The following is a 23547-nucleotide window of genomic DNA, read 5'->3' on the forward strand; positions in this document are numbered from 1 at the left end:
TTGTTTTTGTAAATGCAAAAAATTGGCCGAGAAATAACATGTCACCAAATATATTTATCAAGTTTACTGGAAATTATTCGTAAACAAATTTAGTGAATATTTAATATTAAAAATATAGTTTTCTAAAAATTATATTTATAACTTTTTTATTTTGGGATAATTTCATTTTTGGTTATTCAAATTTAAAAGTAAATCTTTTTAACTTCAATTAAAAAAATGTGTAAATATTTTTGTCTATGTTGATGAACATTTAATAATGTAATAGTAAAAAGTAAAATAACATTAAATTAACATCTAAACTTGTCAATAGATAAATTAAAAAAGTTTTCTTCAGATTGGACTTTTAAGACGCTCTGCCTATGTCCTTTATCCAATACTTTTTCTTGAAATTTATTAGAAATCACAATTTTGGTAAGTTCTACTTGTAATTTTATAAAATAAAATTCCTGAATTTTAAGTGAATCCGAAAAGTGCTTTAATAAACTCTAACAATAATGAAAAGAGTGTGAGAAATAAGAGACACGCAGCTCTTCTATAAAGATTAGCATGATTCGAAGATAAAATTAAAAGTTTGCTCTAAATTTAAGAACCTAAAAAAGCATATTTAACATTTTTCACAGACTATAACCACAATTAGTTATCATGTAATGTATTTTTTCTAAGATGGATGGATTTTATCCGTATTAAAAGTTTTATTCTATAAAATATTGAATTCACGTTGTAGAATAACGAAAAACGTAATAATTTTGAGATATAACATATTAGCGGCCTCTGATAAGTTTAAAATTTTGTTGTAGTTTCTAATGTTTATTTTAACATTTCATCCTCTATAAATTTTCCTTGAAAACATGATCTAAATAAATTAATATCACCATTCAAAGTGTTGTCCACATAAACAGGAGTCAAAATAAAAATACAAACACTACGAAAGATAAAATGAAAATTTCATCTAAATCAAAAACATATTTAAACCTAATTTTAATGTTATTTGTTCGAAATAGACGTGAAAGAATGGTTATGGTATTTATCCAATGACATTGTGAAAATATTAAAAGTTAAACAGAAAAGTGTTTCAAACTAAAGTAATTAATAACACTAATAGTTGTTCATAGGAATAAGTAAGGAATATTCCTAACCGACTGCCAAATCTCTTCCAAGAGTGTGTGTGGATAACACAAACAACTCGTAATAAAAGTCTTTATTCTAGAAATAGTAAAAAACAAATCGCAGTGAAATTACTTACAAAGTCCAAGTATTTAACAAACGTACTGAAAACATCGTTAGTGCATGCAAATAAAATGAAATATAACATCATTTTGTTCACTCCTCTTATTTGTTACGTTGCAATACATCGAATAACATCATTCAAACACAACGCAAAGGATAACATTTCTTAACTTTTTAGCCTTGTGGCTATGCGGGCTGAAGCATATAGCTGAAAAAGAAATAAAAAAAACGAAAGATGTTCAGGTTAGAATATGTTTGAGTAAAAATATGTAAGTACCAACTTTCCAACATAACAGCAATACAAAAGTAAGAAAAAGAGTGAAAACAATTATCTACCTGCGGGAGTGACCCTACTTGTCAAGGGCATTGGCATATTGATGTTAAGCAGGGGAAACATGACTGGACGTTTTTCTGGAGCCACGGCAAATGAAAACAATGCCAATGGCGCATATAACTACATCAACAGGGATATCACCCTTTAACAGAAATTTGAGGTGCCCGGAACCAAAATTTTTCTAGGCAAAAAGAAAATAAAACTACTGCATCTCCATCTATCCGGCTATATCTGTACATAACAATAGAACTAAAAATCTGCTATACATCTTTTGATAATTTTTTGTCTAACTCCTCTTCTGCCATCTAACTTTTGTATATATGCAACACTCTTCATATTGCCAGTGTGCCTTCAGAAACAGGGGTCTCGTCTAATGAATCTGTTGATTGGGATTTTGGTTTTCCCGCAATTTTATTATTATTATTATATCCGTAACCCAGAGAATTTCCACTTGCTTCACACAGCTGCACAGATAGATCAAGAACATCGTCCATTTAAATATCCAATATATAAAAGAGTGATACAAACTGTGCATGTTTATGCACGAACTCAAAAGGAATATTACCTCTGAGAGCTCAGCCAGATGTCGAGTTCTGAATTCATTTATAGTGGCTGCAATCTCCGTCGTGGGGAGTTTGGCCTAAAGAAAAATGAAGATCACCCATCATTGTGTCATAATTTTCATAAATTAGCAATAAATATAATAATATTTTTTAATAGTTTACCCAATAACGCCTAATTACACATCATCTGACATTTTCATTTTATTTATTTCATCTCATTTACAATTTTATGAACGGAAATGCTAGTTCTGCCAACTAGATGTGAAGAAAGTGTAAAAGAACAAAAGTTTGTTGAAACCATTTCGAAGAAAAGTTAATCAAGATTGTAAACTTGGTATGAAGAGAAATTAACGATAGTGAATGCACAGGATTCAATCGCAGCAAGAAATAGCCAATAATCATTTGCTACTAACAGACAAATTTGAATATGACTATTAACATAAATACGAGAGAAACAGGTTAAAGTATTTTCCATTACATGAACATTTTGTTTCAACGAAAATATGATATTCACTGAAAAACGTTACCTGAGAAAGCAGAGCAGCTGCAAGTTGAAGACTTGGTTCCAAAGTCTCTGGTACGACCTGCAAATGGAAGAAAGTTCTCTAGAGTAAGCATTTTACTAACGGTATGTTTTTCTTTTAATTTTGCTACAACATACAACAGCGTTTTTTTCCTATGACAGCATTTGGTTGCAGATAGAATAGAGTAGAATGCCTGTTCCGTTTTCTTGTTTAATCCTTTTAATGGACTCATAATTTTCCAAACATTTTAATGCGATAACCAAATGCTACACTGTTATGGAATTATATCAGCAGGTAATCAAACAGGGATACTAGAACAGGTACTAGAATATTACAGCAGTGGCTCCAGCCTTTTCTAAATTCAATCCATGATCAACGTCATGGGCACGGACAAAGGTCTTCACATTTGGGAAGTACTTGCTCAGAGCCCAGACTGTTCTATAATTTGCACCAGGTGTATCGAGTGTTATTGCTGCAGCACATGCCCTTTCAGCTCCAAGTTTATGTAAGACCTAAACACACATCCCAGAAAGAATAAAGATAAAATCAAGTATGAACTGTAATGCGACTAGTGTGCTGAGGTAACGTGCACTACCTCTCTACTACCAGCATCCCCAAAATACACAGGCAGACCCAGACCACGGCCAACTGCAACTCTATCACTGAAGATAATAATAGGAAACATGATAAACAAGTTAGTTCATCATCTCTTTAACATATTGAAAGCCACTCATCTTACAAGCAAACCATAATAAAAAATAATGATATGAACATTCTGTTCAGAGAAAACAAAATATGTAAAAAATTATGTGAGAGTACTCCAATCTTTTGGGTATCATATATTTTATGAATGTAAATTGCATATAGATCATTGACAGACACAGTTGTGACGTGGCTCGACAATTTATTTACTCATCATGTACAATCCAAGATTGTCTCTCATCCTAGACTTCAATTATCAGAATCGTGGAACTAGAACTAACTATATATAGATGCTCTCCAATTAAGTATAAAACACTACACTCGAACCAACCGTTATGAAAAATGAAAACACAATCATATGGCCGAAGGTACTTGTGATCTGTACACAGAAATATGATTGTGATGATTTTATTTTCTTTCCCCCAGAAGACAAGTCGGTATTGCATCTAACAATGTAGATATCAAATCTCATCCAAAGAGAAAAACAATAATCTCAATTAGCAAGTTGCGTTACCTCCTTACATCTAGTGCGACGAACGGAATAAGACGCTCAGAAAGAAGTTGGGCAATGATCTAATCATAATACAAAAAGTAAGCCGTCATAGTTAAATCAGTTATATAAACAACAAACTAATTTATCAAACCAAAAAAGAGTTTACCTGGCCCACTCGTCCAAATCCACAAATAATAATATGATCTTGCAGATCATCTGTCTGTAAAAAGGTGTCATCCAAAAAGATGTCAGTCAACTACCAAATTTTCATGTTACTTGGAAATAAAGAAATTACAAAATGGTAAATCCATATGGGATAATTGCATCCACTGCCCCATCTCTGGTTTAGGAAGAGCTCCTACAGAAACTCCTTAAACTACCATATACTTTTTAGCTATAAATGTCAACTAAATTGTTAACAAGGAACCAATAACATTCGTGTCAAGTGATCAGGATGAAAAAAGTTAATAAAGAACCTATAGCCCAAAAATTTCAAATGCAAGAAATAAGCACTCATAATGTCAAAAATGTATAAAGGGTATCAAAGTTCTCCATTCAGACATAATTATCATTTCTCTGTTTAAGAATTCTATCCAAACGTGCTAATCCCTATGGAATCAGAACAAACTTTTACAGAGGGAGTGAGGACTTTAGTAACTATAGTTAACTGACTTCATAAAAAACTTTACCAACTTTGCTAGGTGTATAGTTCTCAACTTTTTCCATCCCTACACTTTTCTGATAAGATATGTCAAACTAAAATGAGTTACCAAACTGAACTATACGGTGCTTGGGAAAGGTTATAAACCAACTCTAAAATATAAATAGGTATATATAGTACTGTTTCATATTAGGTTTTGATATCCATTGACCTATAGTATAAATGTTGTTATTTACTATAAAGAAAAATTTTTAAATTTGAACAATAAATACAGCTAACATTTTATGTTCCCCATATTTTCAATAATGTTGATAACAGTGACAGCAAGGAAAATTTCATGTGCAAGAAAATTATTCACCTCAAATACTAGAAACGTTTTCTCTTTCAATCACCAAACAAGATAAAATATTGGCAAATTGTTAAGAAAAGACTAGTTATACCTGCTATCAGAAAAAAGTCTTTTAATGTTTTATTTTTATGTAGTCTGAAAAGTGTATATATAGATGAAAGGTCTCCTTGGCTGAACTGGTCTATCATCATTCTCGTGTAATCTTTTTCTAATATGTACATATAGCATATTGATACTGAGTGAAGATAGTTCACTCAAGCGTTTTTAGCAACTCTAAATCTTCAAGTTTAAAGCAAGTTCAAACTCTGTTACTACAATGTGAATTCCACTCTATTCACTTTGTGTGTTTAGACCAAAGTGGAACTAACCTATTTATAGGGTAGATAATATAATTACAAAATATTCAGCTACCTTGTTTTAGGCTAATAAGATAAAAATAAAATCAATTTAATTGATCCTAATATTATCATATCTATAGATTCTAACATACCTACACTCCCCTCAATCGATCTATATTTCGGGAAATTGAAGAATGATTAAGCTAATCCAATACTTATTTTATGTACTACTAGATAATAGTAGATGCCTCTTAGTTTTATTGGAATCTATGAATTGACGGAATTCACTTGCAAACTAGGATTAAGATAATTTAACTGAAATATGTTTTAAAAGGCTAACTGAATAATCCATGACTCCATGTGGTCAGACATCAGTTTCTGCACAACTTTGATAAAGACCAAATATGACAACCACATTATACCTGCAGGTCCAAAATTCCTATACCTACGAAACATAAACAATTTATTCAGCTCTAAGAATGTTGATAAACAATGCACTAGAGCGCCCAATCATAGATACTTAATCTAAAATTTCATGATCATTATCAACGAAGCTGTTGGAAGTCCCACATCGACTAGAGATAAGGCCAATTTATAATATATAAGTGAGGTGCAAACCTCACCTTACAAGCCGGTTTTGTGGGGTTGAGTTAGGCTTTAAACCCACTTTCTAATATGGTATCAGAGCCATGGTTAGAGCCTATCCTAGCGAGTTCTGAGTGGGCATTCTATTCTTCTATTCCACCCGCTATCGGGCCGTTATCGGACCACCCAATTTCTACTATCACGCACGAGATGTCTATACCTCGGCGTGAAGGGGGTGTGTTGGAAGTCCCACATCGACTAGAGATAAGGCCAATTTATAATATATAAGTGAGGTGCAAACCTCACCTTACAAGCCGGTTTTGTGGGGTTGAGTTAGGCTTAAAATCCCACTTTCTAATAGAAGCTAACAGTCAGCTGCTCGTGTAAGAGAATTTACCTCACTTTCTTCAGGTAATAGTCTTCTAACATCATTCTGCTCAAAACGGGAAGCAATCAGCTGGCCTCCTGCTGCTAGCCATGGTGTGATGGCCATTGAAATGCCCACAACAAGAAAAAGCAAAGATGATAGCTGGGAAGACATTATGCCCTGCATAAATGGCGATTAGTGGGGGGGAAACAGCTCTTTTATTTGCAAACTATTAAGGAAAACACCAACTCTTAGTGGGGACTAGTAAAGTGATCTGCATTTTGTATTTTTCAACTTACAAGGAAGACCAATCATTAAAAACTAAAGACAATACAAAATTGACAAAACAGAGAGCTTCATCTAAAACAAGAAACAAGCTAGCCAAGCCCCACAACTTAATTAAAGATCTACAAGATAAATTCCCATAAATGTTGCAAGAGCTGAGCATCAGAAAGAACAAAGAAAGATATAATTCAGCCTAAGAAAACAATATAATCATTCTCAGACTTCAGAAAATACCAAAGCTTCTTCGCATCCTTATATTCAAAGCAATACAAATATAACACATCTCAATCTCAACTTATTGAACTTATTGATATAATCTTACCCAAGGTTGTCAAACTCGAGTGTATTCATAAACATAAATTTGTGAGAGACAAGTAAACTCATAAGAGTTTACTTCACTTAAAAAAAATAATTTTTACGAATAACATCCTAATTCAAATAAGGCCACAAAATTATATAACTTGAAATAAATAAGTTCATACAAATATCGTAAAACAGAAATTCAAATGTCAAGTGTCTATGTGTAATCTTTTAATCCTCTAATGACATAATCATCTCCATCATCATCTTAATCCAACTCTTCCCTCGATGAAAGTTGTGCATCCTCATTGGCATTAAAAGTTATGCAATCAAGATCAATAATATCTAAAGTTGTATTTGTTGTTGCTCCATCTAATTGAACCTTTTCACAATCATTTTCACCTTGAGCTTGCTCAATCACAACAACATCATCTGCCTATTTAGTTATCCATTCATTATCTGATTCAATATCATCAAATGGAAGAACAATAGTTTTTCGAATTTGTCTAATTTTCCACTTCAAATTATACATCACATAGACTAAATTATTCATCTTTCTGTAATGCAAATGATTCCTTATCTTTGTATGAACCTAAAATGAAATATCAAATCTTATTAAAGATATCAACCTAATAAAGAAAATTATAAATTATAAATAATTTAAGTTACCATTTCAAATGAACTCCAATTACGAGGAAGTACAAGTTAAGCTTAGAATTCGAAAAGCAAATCTCTTCAACTCCGAAGTTCCATCCCCGAACATCTCCCACAATTCCCTAGGATTTAATGCTTTCCTACATTCCTTTACATCTTCCATTCCAAAAAGTTCTCTAGCAAAATGAAATTCAACAATTTGAAAATTAACTCTTCTTCTTTCTGGCATATCTAGTACCATTCTTCTCATGCACGTACACAATCCTTCTTTCACCTTTCCACCATCATCATATCTAATGTTACATTCATAGTAGAAGTGGGGGTTGAGAAAATAGGCAGTTGCATGCAAAGGCTTAAGAAGTCGATTATCCCATTGAGCATCAACTATTCTCCAAACCTCTAAATAGCTATAGTCAATACCAAACCAATTATGCTATATTAGAAATAATTTCACACATAAGTAAGTAAACTGTGAACAAGTAAAAGTTTGAAATTTTAACTTTTCTTAATTTGGTTAAAATTGGACCTAACATTCCCTTTTGTAGAGTCCATCTCTTCATAAATGAAACCTGTCGTGGGATTTACATTTGAGTCCACCAATCTTCAGACCACCATAAGAGGAGCAGCGACTTTCAAGCATGTGAGACATTCTTGCAAAACCAGTTATCTAATACCACATGTTCTACTCTTCTCCCCTCTTATAAGTTTCAAACTTGCTTGTCTTCCACTTTTTCAAAGCTAAACATGGTCAATAATGATACCTTCAATTCATGAAGACAAGTAAGAGTTAAATAAGCAAGGACAAATCTAGTCACACCCCGTCTTACCTTTAGTGGACTTTTTCAACAAGGAAATCAACATTGTTCTTCCATAAATGTAAATGGTAATCTTTCTCTTCTGGATTGTCAATTTATGGACCTTCAAATTCTTTTCAAAATCTTCAAAGATCAAATCAATGAAGTGTGTTGCACATGGAGCCCAATACATTTTTTTTCCTTTCTTTGCTTCAACAGATCTCCTATTGCCTTGAAATTTGCAACATTATCAGTGACAACTTGAACTACATTTTCTTCTCCAACAAACTCAACAACGTCATCTAACATCTTGAATACTTCGTCAATTGTTTTTGGAATGTCTGAAGTGTTAATTGAATAAAGAAAAAAATGTGCCTTTAGAACTATTCACCAAAAAGTTGCAAATAAAATGTCTTTTTTTGTCCGTCCAAACATCATGCATAATGGTATAGCCAGTTCTCTTCCACTCTTCCTTATATTCTTTAAGAATTAAATCCGTTTTGTTCACAGCATGTTTCAAGAGCTTTTCTCTAATATCATGATAAGATGGTTTGTAGCCAACTCCATATTACCAATCATTTCAAACATCTTTGCAAATGCTGGATTTCTAAATACATTGAAAGGAATGGCACTAGTGTAAAAGACTTCACCCATTTGAGCATCAACTTCTTTGTATCCTCTTTTCATCATTTGATTTATAGTTGCTTGGACTCCCCCCTTATTAGTAGTGGCAACTTGTTGTTTTCCTTTCATACTAAACACCCCATGTCCTCCTTCAACACTCTTACTTTCTTCATTGTCTTCATCAATTATATTTAACTTTCTTCTCTTTAATGAAGCTTCCTTAGCTTCTTTAACAATTTTTATCATCAAATTTTTTATTTCTTCCAAAACAAAAGCACAAGGTTCAAAATCTTCCCTAGATCTAGCAAGATGATGTTTGAATTTAAATATTCCTCCACTCATAATCTTTGAGCAATAGTTACATTTCACTTTTCTACCATTGCCATTAATATCTAATTTGTGTTTCCATCCAATATTTGACTTGTTTCCCAGAGCATTTTTACTTCTACTTTTAACAAATGAGGATGCACTGGGATTAGTATCCATTGAATTTGATGCATTTCCAGACATAATGGTCTAAGTTTTTCACCACAAAAATTAAAAAAATAAAAACATCATTGGTAGATTGTGTAGAATGTTCGAAAAATTAAAAATAACAAAAAAAAATTAACCATGCTACATAACAGGGGCTTAGAAAAGTGAAATCATCTTTACTTAAACAAAGAGTGCAGAGGGGGAAAGCGAAAGTGGGAGTGCGCAACAAGCGAAGGAGGTGACAAGTGGCCAACAACGAGCATGATGGTCACAGATAGCAACGCAACAGTGATGTGACCAAGGACAACAACAAGATGATCTACAAAGGCGAGTGTGATGGCTATAGACAGAGACGTGACGGCGAGAGGGTGAAAGGATGGTAGCGAGATGTTACATGATGGCTAGAGATAGTGATGCGGCTCAACAAAACAAAGAAAAAGGGGCTTAATATCATAGCCCTAATTAGATCAGTTTTCCCCTCCAAACGACCTCATTTTTGCTTCAATTTTTCCCCCTTTCAAACTTCCAAAAACGTTGCTAATTTGCGATTTCGCACAATTCTAACTATTTCTGATAGGGTATGGAGGGTTTATGAGAGGAGAAAGAAGAGTTAAGAGGGAAATCGGGAAGTGTTTTAGAAATAAACTCATATAAATAGAGTTGATGTACTTTTGTATGAGTTAGTTTTGGATTCTTTTGTAAAGACAGGAACATTTATCTTGTGGAGGGGGGATTAGGCTCCCTTGGAGGTGATAGAGTTGTACAAAGGTTGAGATAATAATACAGATACATTCTTTTTCTCGTCTAGACTCTTGTTTGTGTGTGTGTTGAGTTAGATAGGTTTCGTAATCCAGGAGCCTATCCATTGGTCCGACCTCCTGGATCCTTGTCAGAGAGCTATTTTTTTGTACAATTGAGTTTGACTGGAGTTTAGTCCAGTGGAGGGAGGTTAGGCTTCCTTGAGTGTAAAGAGTTGTACAATGGTTGAGATAATAATACAGATACATTCTTTTTTCCGTCTAGACTCTTGTTTGTGTGTGTGTGTTGAGTTAGATCGGTTTCGTAATCCAAAAACCTATCAATTTCACACCCAATTCTAGTTGGAAATCAAGTGTGTTTCTGAGTTAACTTGGAAGCCATGTCTAGAAATGTAAACTCGTCCAAGTTAATGAGTTAACTCGCAAGTTTGATAACCATGATCCTACCTCAAACCCTCCCTGGCAATTGGAGGAAATCGGTTAAGACATGCATCAAAGCTTCCCAATTAAACCATATATTGCAATCCTATAATATCCAAGGTAACAAGCATTGCAAGAACAAATGTTTATGGATCTCAACTCTTACTACGCATCTTGCTAAAACAGAACTTATTTTATGAACATACGTTTAACCCATAACCCATTATATATACATTTATATAAATAACTAAAGAAAAGTGATTTATTTTACATGAATATCAAGTCCTAGAGTAAACTACCACAAATAAAACACAACTCTTCGCAGAGAAAATAGTTTTAAGGACAAAAACCTGATTAACGGCATCACCAAAAGCCACAAATGCAAACTCTCCACCAGGAGCAAGAAGAAGACCAGCTCTGATGGCAGAAATGAAGGAAATCCCAAACATTCTACCCATCAAAGAAACCAAGATAGTCTTGCCACATATTAAGAGTCCTAGTGTAACTCCGATGATTGGGAAGTTTGATACAAGAAGTTTTGGATCTATTGACATTCCAACCTGAAAAGTCACAAAAACCAATTGCCATCAATTATGTAGATAGAAGCTAGCTGATCATTAAGACACAGATAGTAACAAAAAACAAATTCACAGTTAAGCAATCAAGATTTTCCAATCAGTGTAGCATAATTGTTTTTGCCTAGATTCTAATTCGATCAAAGTTCAAAATGTTATAGGTACAAACCCATTTTTGCTTTAGACAGAATTAACTTTCTTTCAAGTAAACAAGCTATCCCGAAGTGGCCGAGGCCACCTTGTGGGATAAGGCTTGGTTAACACTGTGTAAGTGTACAAGTTCTAACTATAACAGACCATGGCATAACTAATGTATTCCTATTGTCAAATCATCAGTACATAAGTAACAGCTACAGACTAAGAATTGTTCGCATAAACATTAGCCCCTTCTTGTCAATTATTATAGAACTAGTATACAACCCAACTAAAAGCAATACTTCAAACTCTAAATTATTTTCACATAATTCAGTTATAGTAGAATCTAAAATTGAATATTCTTTTTACAGAGTGGTTAGTTGACTTTGTGCATGCCAAAATAAAGGAAATAGTTTGATTTCTAAAATTTTCAACTTTGATTCAGTTTTTCTTCTGGTATTTTTCTGCATAGGGCCTTCGATTTAGTGCTATGAAGTCCACACAATCACCATTAGTAACTAACTTAAAAAAGAGAGAAAATACAAAATCTGACTAATCCTTCAATTTTTGATCTTAAAGGAGTTACAAAGTTGGAGATGAACAGCAAAGTTTGCATTAAATGCAGGAAAGATTTTTTTTCCTGCTGGAAAAATAAAATATTATCCAGTTTACTGTTTCTGCATGAAGCTTTTGTATAAGGGGATAGATAAATTGTTGAGACTTTTCTACTTTTTGAACAATATTTTACATGCATTCTATCCTTTATCCACTAGATCGCAAGCACACCAATTATATGTGTGTCTGCGTGTGTATGTCAGCCACTTCAAAGCACAATTAGATACTAATGAAGATTTCCATCCAACCGTTTCATTGCTTTTTGTTAGATGTTAAGTTGTGTGTTTATGTTAATTGGGCTTAGCCCATTCTGTATTTAGGGTTTAACCCTTATCTTACATTATAAATAAACTACCCTATGTGTATGCTAAACACATAAGGGGGATTTTTCCTAATCTTCTCTACTATTTCACATGGTATCTAGAGCTTAGGTTTTGTTTCAGCCAGTTCCACAGTCTCCGGTACCCATCGCCGCCGCCGTCGCCCCGAGTTCCAGAATCGACCGCCGACCATACCATCCGGATCGTCTCGGCCGAGCGACCACCGTGGTGCAAAGATCACGGCGAACAGACCATCCACGCGCCTCCACGCGCCGCCGCAAAGGTCACCAGATCCGCCGCTTCCCATCGCGCGTGCCGGCGCGTCGCCGGCGAGATCCGCCGCCGACCAGGACCGTCGTGATCGCCTCCTCGACCTATAGCAATGGCTAATTCTGATCCACCTCCCCGATCACCGTCTGCAAACCATCCTACTTCATCAAATACCACAAATAACCCTGTACTCTTTCAGGAATTTCTTAGATGGTATGAGGACCGTCATCACTCTAGTTCCACTACATCTGCTTCTGTTATACACACAGGTACTCCTTTTGTTGGTCTGACTCACTCTCTCGGATCTTGGGTCCTTGACTCAGGCGCCACCGATCATATCACTAGTAACAAGTCCTTGTTTTCTTTCTTGTCATGTCCGGATAATTTACCCTCAATAACGATGGTTGATGGGTCTAGAGTCTCATCTCATGGTATTGGTACTGTTCATATTTTCCAGTCCATATCCATTGATAATTTACTTTATGTCCCTGGGTCTCCTTTTAACTTATTGTCCGTAAGTCGTCTAACTCGTTCCCTTAATTGTGTTATTTCATTTACCAAAGATTCTGTTTGGTTGCAGGACCGAAGTTCGAAACACATGATTGGCACAGGATGTGAGTCTTGTGGCCTATATCATCTCAGCCCTTCTCCACATGCTGGCGTAATCATGGAGTCACCATCCCTTCTTCATGCTCAGTTAGGTCATCCCAGTCTTGCCAAACTGCAGCAACTTGTTCCAAGTCTGTCGAAATTATCAAGTTTGTCGTGTGAGTCTTGTCAGTTAGGTAAACATACTCGTAGTTCCTTTCCTAGTAGTGTTTCTCAACGAGCGTCATCCCCCTTTTCATTGGTTCATTCTGATATTTGGGGACCTAGTCGTGTTAAGTCAACTTTAGGATTTCAGTATTGTGTTACCTTTATTGATGACTATTCCAGATGTACTTGGTTGTTTCTCATGAAGAATCGTTCTGAGTTGTTTTCTATTTTTCAATCTTTTTTCAATGAAATAAAAACTCAGTTTGGGGTTTCTATTCGCACTTTACGTAGTGATAATGGCCGTGAATACCTTTCTCAACCGTTTAAACATTTCATGGCTTCTCATGGCATTCTTCACCAAACCTCATGTGCCTATACCCCTCAACAAAATGGGGTGGCTGAGCGCAAGAATAGACACCTTATTGAAACAACTCGTACCCTTCTCATTCATGGTCAAGTACCCTCACGTTTTTGGGGTGATGTTGTTCTCACGGCATGTTATCTTATCAACCGCATGCCATCTTCCGTCCTAGATAACAAAATCCCTCATTCTATCTTATTTCCTCAAGACCCTCTACATCCATTACCTCTTAGAGTTTTTGGGTCTACATGTTTTGTTCATGATTTTAGTCCTGGTCTTGATAAGTTATCTCCTAGGTCTCACAAATGTGCTTCTTAGGATTTCCACGGTCACAAAAGGGCTATAAGTGTTTTTTCTCTTCCCTCAATCGTCATTTTATCTCTGCGGATGTCACTTTTGATGAGTCTTCTTTTTACTTTACACATCTATCTTCTAGTTTTGTACCTCTCCCTGTTACTGTTGATATTCCTCTTATCTGTGATCCTTCTGGTGATGCTCCACCCATTTTGTCTCCTCCTTCTTTAGACTCTCAATCACCACAGGATCGTCCTTCACCACCACCCCTTCAGGTTTATAGTCGCCGCAATTGTCTCCCTCATGACTCACTTCCAGTGCCGCCTCCTATGTCTCCTACGGCTCCTGCAAATGAGTCTGACTTGCCTATTGCCCTCAGTAAAGGTATACGCTCTACCCGTAACCCTTCCCCCCATTATACTGTTCTTAGTTACTACAAATTATCTCCATCATTTTACACTTGTCTTTCATCCATTTCTTCTGTGTCAATTCCTAAATCTGTGGGTGATGCCTTAACTCATCCTGGCTGGCGTCAAGCTATGCTGGATGAATTAAGTGCTTTATAGAAAAGTGGAACTTGGGAGCTTGTCCAATTACCATCTGGAAAGTTTGTTGTTGGTTGCAGGTGGGTGTATGCGGTCAAGGTTGGCCTTGACGGCACAATTGATCGTCTGAAAGTGGTTGCCAAAGGCTACACACAGATTTTTGGTTTGGATTATTGTGATACTTTTTCTCCAGTGGCAAAAATGACCTCTGTTCGCCTATTCATTGCCATGGCCGCTCTTCGACAATGGCCTCTTTACCAACTTGATGTCAAAAATGCTTTCCTAAATGGTGATTTGCATGAAGAAATTTATATGGAGCAACCGCCTGGCTTTGTTGCTCAGGGGGAGTCATCTGGATTGGTATGTCGTCTTCGCAAATCCTTATATGGCCTAAAACAATCTCCTCGGGTCTGGTTTAGTAAATTCTGCTGTGTTGTTCAACAATTTGGTATGTCTCGCAGTGAAGCGGATCATTCAGTGTTCTATCGCCACTCAAGTGCTGGATGTATTTACCTAATAGTGTATGTCGATGATATTGTTCTCACAGAAAGTGACATATTCACCAAGTCCTTACGAGGACCTAGAATTGACTATCTTTGTAACAAGCTTGGAACATATGATTTATATGCTCCAGCTTGAGGGGGAGTGTTAGATATTTTAAGAACACCGTATCCATATATCTTGCTACAAGAACCATAACAACAATTTTAAGAAAATAGATATTTTCACATGAACAAATAAAATAATTCAATTAACAAATTTGTGACTTCTGATATTTAGAACCTACCGTCATAAAGAATAGCCCTAAAAGAAGGCCACGATATGGAGCAATGTCAGATTCAACCTGTAACGAAAATTCAGTTTCTGCCAGCAGTAAACCAGCCAAAAAGGCTCCTAATGCCATGGAAAGTCCAGCCTGTTTTATTTAAAGTAAAACAGAAACAGGTCAAGATCCAGTTAATGAACTCAAAAATAATGCTTAAAGGTTAGGATTTGAAAACTGGACCAATCAACAAACTAGGTCACAGTTTAATGGTTTAAGCATAGTTGAATCAGAAATCTCTCCATACATCCTAGTATCAAACTCGGTTTTATTTAATGTAATAAGATGAGTGAAATGTTATTTGTCCACCCCACCCCACACCATAAACGTCTACTGATAGAACCAACCCAACTGGCCAGTCGGTTTCCAGGCAATGGCTGGACCAAAGAATCAAACCTTCACAGGCCTCATCAATCCCCCAAATCCTTATTTAAAAGATGAAAAGTTGTTTGTTTCTACATAAACAAAAAGCACAAGAATAAACCATTCAACCAGTTAAAACCCAACAGAGAGGATAAGAATAAAAAGGAATAGGACAATCACATACCCTGGCCGTAAGAAGACTTGTGCCAAGAATAACAAGGAGTGTATTGGCTGAGAAAATTTCAGCATTTTGATTTTCTGCAACCTGCTTGTATATTGGTCGAAGGAGCTGTGAAGAAGAACAGGACACTCAGCACAAAGCATACTCTACATCTTCAATTAAAGTACCACCTTGCAATTTCTTCCAAATGAACCCAACAGGATATCACTTGTCCTATGAACAAATTATTTTTAATGATATATATATTCTATGATTACCATCTCGAATCCTTGACACAATTATTACCAAATATTATAAATGGTCATTCTATTTAATGTACTATGCATGGAAAATGCATATAGAAACTTCCACAAAGATCTCAAGTTCAGTCACTATGGTCCAAAACCCATCTCAAACTATGTAAGCAACTGAGTCTATGTATTTCATGCATGGTACCTTATTGGTAACTTCCACCGACCATGATAAGTAACATGTCAAAATATTTCAATTTCTAGGAATTATATATATCATGTGAGAGTGACACCAAAGTAATAGATAGGTTGGCCTGTCATCATGCTTTATGTAAATGCATATCTTGAAAAGCATACAATTCAAGACTTAATTACATAAAATATAGCGACTATAGAGGATTTTCCTCCACTAAGTAGAAAAATATAAGCATCAGTTATCCTTATTAGAACGACATGTTAGTAACAGTCACACTGGTGAGAGATTTCACAGTCCAGTTCGGAAGAACACTTACCAATCGTCCCCCTGCAATTATGGCAGTGATTGCAACTGCTGCCTTAACAGCAGCCATTCCAAGTGCTTCAGCAATAGCTTGAAAACCAACCTGAATAAATAGATTGGTGTTTACAATGAATGAGGCATTCAGAAGAACAAAGGCAGAAATACAGAATAAATGTGTAAGAAAAATAACAACGAAAACCTCGGAAGGTCACATTTTGACCTGAATATAAATAAAATATAAAATTAATTGGCAGACCTATAAATAGTGATTAATTACCACATTCTGTTCCAGGTCAGTGGAAGGGAAATAATTAAAAAAGAACCCATCATATGCAATGTGGTTATACTAAAAAGTATTGCCGAAATTTCTGCTTGCACTTTTATTTCATGTTTTCATACTTCTTTCTGCATGTTAAATTTAAGTGTTTCATGTCATATATGCCTCTCAGACTTCACAGGAGTCTACACAGCTTAATCATGTTCTATACAACCAAACCTAGGGTCCAAGGGCTTAGAAAAAGATTACCCCTCCTTTGGAAGAATTGGGAGAAATAAGAGGTATGAGAATTAGCAACACCACAACAGCCAGATCCTGAATAGAAACAAACAGTAAAAGTTTATGTCAAAATATTGCATCCCCAACACAATAAGAAATAGAAGGCATTTAAGAGCTAATAACAAAGAATCAATGTCAAAAATGGCAAATTCATATAACTATAACAATTGCCCAGATACAGCAGACAAAGTAGAGAATGCTTGTTGAGGATCTCTACAGAAAAAAATAAGAATAAAAGTGCTCAAGGGGCAAATAATTCATCCAATCATCTGCCCCAACATCCAAAAGACATGATAATTTTACAGTTTAATCCTTGCTTGTTAAGAACATGCTTGTTTAGTGTCTCTCAAAACATGCTATTATTAGTATAGCATCAATGTGTACAAAAATTCTACACTGAGCAAAGTGCAAAGTGCAAAGTGCAAAGATAATATGCTCATCCAATAGCATGCAGCTATTGGAAATCATGATTAATTTATCCAGCAGTAGCAGCAAAAGTATGGCATACTAAAGAAAGAAATATATAAAACTCATACGACAAAGTTCAGCCATATGACACAAGAACAGTATTCTCTTTAAAATCTAGGACAATATTTGACAAAAGAAAATCTTTCAGCATTTAAATAGATGGGTAAGGTACAAAATAACCTGAAAGAGTAACACAGAAAAAGTAGCTCGGCCATGCCGTGATGTGCTCTCACCTCTCTCCTGCAACACCTGCAGAACAAGTTCACTGAAATTATTGCATCATAATAGACTCATCAAAAATAAAATAAAAAGTAGATAGAATGCTCGCTTCATTTTTTTACCATTTGAATGTATGTATAATCTATTACACATATAACAACCTTTCAATGATGTGTATTTGATACAGCTGCTGGCATTAAGTTTTATTAAGCAGTAATACGCATCAAAACGTTTATTAACAGATCCGAGCTACAACATACTTCAGCAATCACTTACCTAGTATTTACAGTTAATGCTAGTCAGAATAGGTAGATATTACTTAAACATGCAATCTTAGGTTATTTATACCTGCAGAACAACAGCAGTGGATGATAATGCAAGGCCATTCCCAACAACAATAGCAGCAGGACCAGGTTGGCCACAAATAAAATGAACCACCAAACCAATAGCTACAGCAGTTGCCAAGACCTTCATTTATTCATACAGTTAGTTAATAAAGTACAACAGTATAACTTGAGGTGAACAATTTTAACAAAGGTGGGAGGGATGGGCTTTCCGGCTCACCTGTGCAGAGCCTAATCCAAAGACATATTTCTTCATTGAACTAAGCCTTTCAACAGAGAGCTAAAAGAACAAAGCAAATAAGAGCATCAATTTAGCTCTTCTAATAATGGTTATGGTCAAAGTAAACATAAACTGAATAAGAACTAAAATCCATCCCCACCTACCTCTAGGCCAATATTGAATAGAAGGAAAACAACTCCAAATTCAGCTACTGCTTTTGTGCCATGTACGTGACGAATGATAGAGAGACCATATGGCCCAATCAAGATACCAGCGGCCAAATAGCCAAGAACAGGACTGCCTAAACATTGTTGCGAGCAAGATAGAGGACATAGTGTTGGCACAAAAATATGTGAATATGTAAGAGAATTAATTTTATTGAGTATACCTTTAAAAGAAATTTAACATATCCAGGTAATGGTTAGAGGCTTATGACAAAAGCATACTGTTTAAACTTAAGTGACAAATTTTCCTTTAACAGTTTCATATTGCCATAACCATACTTTTTAAAAACCAAACATGGGTAAGATAAATGAACCAGCCCACCAGTTGGTCCAGTCAACCTAAAGAAACTCTGTTTGAAATCCCGTGTTTGAACTAGTGAACAACAGATCAAACCATGCAATCAGGACAAGATTTTTCATTTTAGTAATGATCATTTTCAACAAAATGTTGTTTCCACTACGCCAAGTTTTATTTGTTGTTTAACTATCACAAGCATGGTTAACTTTACAAAAAATTGTACTTTTTGTTCTTTTGTTTCTAGGCTAGATTATTAATTATATTATACAATATCTATAAAAGTTTAAGAGATGTTATATTTATTATATTTTTTTCAACTGTTTTTTAATATAGTCACACATTTGAAGAACGTGTTGGTACTTGCAAAACCCAGTTCATCCTTGACCACACTCAAAACCTTGAATCTCTTCTGCATGACCAGCCTAAGTTTGAAAAATTTGGTCATAACCATACTAACAAACAAACCATGAGCTAAATGGAGTGGATATCATCTAAGCATCAAAGTTTGATTGAACCAAAATATGTGGAGTTTGGTGCCTGATCACATTCTAACAAAAACATCTAGAGTCCTACACAACTTTGCCATACTTGACAGACTATGTTCAACTCAACACTAAGAAAACATTGCAAATGAGTTACCTCCAGGAATTTTCTGGAATATTGGCACAAATATAACACTTGCAAGTAATAGCCAGAGCATGTCAAAGAGGGAGGCTTCTTCCTCATTCACCTGGGAACGATGTATAATATAGTCATATAATATTTATAAAATAGCACACAAGACTAAAGGGGAAGAATGAAGAAAAACAAACCTCTTGATGAGGTAAAGACGCAATGATTTTCTTGATTTTCTTGGGCAGTTTCTGTAGGTGTCTAACAAGCGGCTTTGCACTAGAGGAAACTTCTTCAACACTGGTCATGATAACGTCTGCCTGGGGAAGCAGCTGAGCATTCCTATCCACTTTATTAGCAAAGAAGGTAACCCTGAAATAAAAATTCACCGTTTATTGAATACTATGTTTAATCTTTACATTAAACCTTTGCATGTCAATCTTTATATCATATGTCCTGGTCCAAAGTCCAAATAAAAGCAATTTAGCCTTCAAAAAAATAATCAAACAAGCCAGTGAATATTATGCTTAGATATTCTTAATTATGTTGTGCAGAAAGCTCAAAAATATCAAATTAGTATTTTGAATGATTTACTCTATCATACATATTACATGCCAATCACATAATGTGTATATATTCATCCAGATAAAATGCTTTAGAAGGATAGAAATAAATGACAGCAATGAATGAAAAAGATGTAGCAAGTTTATACAGACCCTGCTCCCATTAACAAGAGCCCAAAAATCAGCTTCGGCAACTGCTTCTGTACAGATATTATAAGGCCCTGAAAGACTGATGCTGGTGTGAACTCAGTCCCATCTTCGGTAAAAGAAAAGAATGACGCAGAAAAGAATCGAGAAGACTTTTTCAATAATGCCTTGGGAGCAAAAGGTGAACTATCTTTGGTTAAATCTTTCTGTGTTTCCTGCTTTTTTGCTTGTATGGCATTCTCATTATCACTTAAATAATCAGACGGTGTTTTATCTTCCAAAATTTGGTTGGCTTTATCAGATAGTGTTTCAGGTGATAAATTCGCAACCAAATATTCATCATCAATTGACAATTCTCTGTCTCTTTCAACAGTGACATCACCAGAAAAACAGTTAACCACTTTTTCCTCCTCAAGAATAGCCTCAACATCGGGTGCTTGGGTAGTTTCTATCGTATCAGCATTTGAACTAGAATTAGACTTATCTGCTCGTTGTAAGGCAATCTCTGCATCATTTACATGTTTTGTTGCCTCAAGTTCAAAGGCAACAGCTTGCTCAGCCAAAAGCATTATGTTTGTAACATCCTCTTCAGCTTTCACAGCATTCAGCTGAGCATTTTCAGCAATTTCTTGCAATTTGCTCACTTCCTTCTCCAACTCTTCCTTCCTATTTTGCAAGCGCCTCAGCTCTGCCTCACAATTGGCTAAGTTAGCCTGGCATTCCTTGATATCTGCTTCAGCAAACAAAATAGCTTTCTCATGTTCCTCCATGTCGTTATCACCATTGCTCTCATTAGACCCTTGTGTTGAATCAGGAACTTCTTTTGTAGGCTCCAAAGATTCTATGGCTACTTGAAGTCTTGCCTCAGCTAATGAAAGAGCCATTGTTGCAGTTTGGACAGCTTCTTTGGCCATAAGCTCTTCATTAGCTAGATCTTTGATGGTGTCAAGGGTAGAATTAAGAGCATTCCAAGAAATCACAGCTTCATCATGCAAAGAAATGGCAGTCTCTGATATTTTTTTAACCTTTTCTTCAAACATGGTACTATTTATTTGAGCTACTTCTAGCTCCTTCCTGGCCTTTTGCAATAGTTCTTTCAATTCATCCACACTTGGTTCCTCTGATCCTATTTCACTCCCTCCCTCTTTTCTTCCTGCTTGATCTGCTTCTTCCAAAGGTGCATCAGATTCAACACTAGAAACAGACTCCAATCCTGCATCCTCACCTGAACCTTCCACGTAATCAACAGTCCGACCGTTGCCAGTAACATAAGCTAAAGAGTCATTACCCTGGCACTTCGACCAAATCACTCTAGACCCCGTAAAAAGATTATTATTCTTACAAGACAAACTTCTCTCAATATTCAAAAATTTAAACTCCCTACCTGTAAACACCCTGGAATTACTCCAACAAGCAGAAGCATTCACTCCACTAACACGAAATTTTGAAACACTTCTCGAGCTGTCAAATCCAACACAACCAAAACCTCTCCCTCTAAAATCAAAACAACCTAACTGACCAACTGATCTGTGTCTGTAACTCGTCCCCACACCTCCGTGCAACACCCTTGACTGCGGTAAACCACAAGCCATATCCATGTTCATACTCCTCGACCTATCACAACAGAGAGACAACACTTTGTTCAACGCATTTTACAGTACACCAATCAGCAATTCGTCATAAACCTGTTCGGAGAAAAGAAAAGAAAATCAGAAACGGTTAATACGACGCACCCTCCACATTCACCTAAAACAATTAACTCACTCAATACAACGAGATTGCCAGCATTCAGTATCCACACACACCAACACTACACTGTTCAACACATTCCCAAAACTAATAAGTAATTCACCGAGCATTCAGTATCCACACACACCAACACTACACTGTTCAACACATTCCCAAAACTAATAAGCAATTCACCGAACACCGTAAGCCAAAATCATCCGAAACAAAAAAATTGAAAAGCCGCCAAATCCAACGCGATTTTCATAATAATCAGATGCAAAACACTTATTCGACTCTTCAGCACAAAGAGATTGGAAGAGATTAACAGAAACTGCATGTACATACCTGTCCATCAAAGGATAGGGGTTGTTTGGAAGTGGGAAGAACAGTGTGTGAGGAGGATTGATCACAAAAAACAGAGAATAATGAGAAACGAATCGACGGCGGGGCGTAATCTTCGAAGTTCGAAGGTTTTCCTGGTTTTAAAACGGCGAAATTTATGACAACATTTTATATTTTATATTTTAATTTATTTATTTATCCTTTTCTTATACCTACTCCTTCTCAGTATTACAATGTTTGTTTTGGAAAAATAAAATAAAATCTGAAACCCAGAGAAACACTTGCACTAGGGCGAACAGGGAAGCTTTTCTTTTATAACAGGTTTAGCATGTGCTGTGGCGTTATTATGATGTGTCTTTGTGTTATTGGGATGAATGGCCCTTTTCATATTTTTGTGAGATAGCAACAAAAACGGCCATTGAGTATATGAGAGGGATATTCTTGAGGTCACTTGTATTCGCACACGTGTTCAAGTTGTTGTAGAACTGGACATTGTTAGCAATTTTTTTAAGTATGATTATTGTTATTATTTTGGAAGAGAGGACAAAGTCAATGAAATGAGTCACGAAGAGTGTGTGGTTTCATGTAAAAAAGAAAAAAAAGGTAGAAGATTATGAAAGGGGTTATTTGAGTGGTTTAAACTCGTACACACACTTTTCTTGTTGGTAGGTTCAATTTATGGCTTTTATTTTGTGAATAAAGAATTCAAATCTTTTGTGGTAAGTAACTCTTAAATGTTGTATGCGAAAAATAAACTAGTGTTTTACTTGTCAATAACATCTTTTAGAATTTTTTTTATATGTTTGAATACAATAATTTGGAGTAGAATTTATATATATATATATATATATATATATATATATATATATATATTATTTAAAGACACATCCACGTGGACTAGCTTGGATTGTGAAAATAAAAGAGAAACACATCTTTTTTTTTTACTAAGAGACATTTTTTTAGTTTATAGGTTTAAAAGTTATTCATTTAGTTTTTTTGTTAATTTAATGGTATTTAAAGTTGAATGAGAAGATATGATATGAGATTGAATAATCTGAAAACATAAGAAAATAATTTTTTTTAAAATATATGAAATTAAAAGAAATGTGAAACTGAGAATTGAAAAAAGGAAATTGAGTAACGAAACTATTGTTATTATTTTCTTTTTCAATACTGTGCATTTCTTAGAAATTTATAGTGGTTAAAAAAGAGTAACCAAAATTATTAATTAAAAATATAAATAAATTTAAAAGAAAAAAAAAGCTAAGATATTTAATGTAAGATGAACTGACCAAAAATTAAATAAGATATTTTATATATCATTTATTTGGATTTATCTTATGTTAAACACTTATGTATCGTTAAACTCCTAGTCCGAGTTGATGAAAATAATGTATATAGTATGTA

The 23547-nt window shown here is 35.1% G+C and overlaps 1 protein-coding gene across 1 annotated transcript; it reads right to left on the reverse strand.

Moving 5' to 3' along the window:
* Nucleotides 1-1183: 1183 nt before the first annotated feature.
* Nucleotides 1184-22444, reverse strand: LOC124844460 (K(+) efflux antiporter 2, chloroplastic-like). Its single transcript, XM_047321406.2, has 22 exons — nucleotides 22144-22444; nucleotides 20077-21755; nucleotides 19561-19732; nucleotides 19388-19478; nucleotides 18391-18527; nucleotides 18227-18286; nucleotides 18011-18130; nucleotides 17624-17692; nucleotides 16946-17011; nucleotides 16433-16522; nucleotides 15694-15798; nucleotides 15111-15239; nucleotides 10803-11012; nucleotides 6174-6323; nucleotides 4010-4063; nucleotides 3865-3923; nucleotides 3244-3310; nucleotides 2984-3160; nucleotides 2652-2708; nucleotides 2127-2201; nucleotides 1564-2025; nucleotides 1184-1435 (listed from the first exon to the last, which is right to left on the reverse strand). Exons 2-21 carry the CDS (start codon nucleotides 21672-21674, stop codon nucleotides 1894-1896), a joined length of 3618 nt encoding a protein of 1205 aa, XP_047177362.1. The 5' UTR covers nucleotides 21675-21755; nucleotides 22144-22444; the 3' UTR covers nucleotides 1184-1435; nucleotides 1564-1893.
* Nucleotides 22445-23547: the final 1103 nt, after the last annotated feature.

The sequence above is a fragment of the Vigna umbellata genome, chromosome 4 (assembly GCF_029865625.1).
Source record: "Vigna umbellata cultivar VRB3 chromosome 4, Vumbellata_1.0, whole genome shotgun sequence".
Taxonomy (NCBI): Eukaryota; Viridiplantae; Streptophyta; class Magnoliopsida; order Fabales; family Fabaceae; genus Vigna; species Vigna umbellata.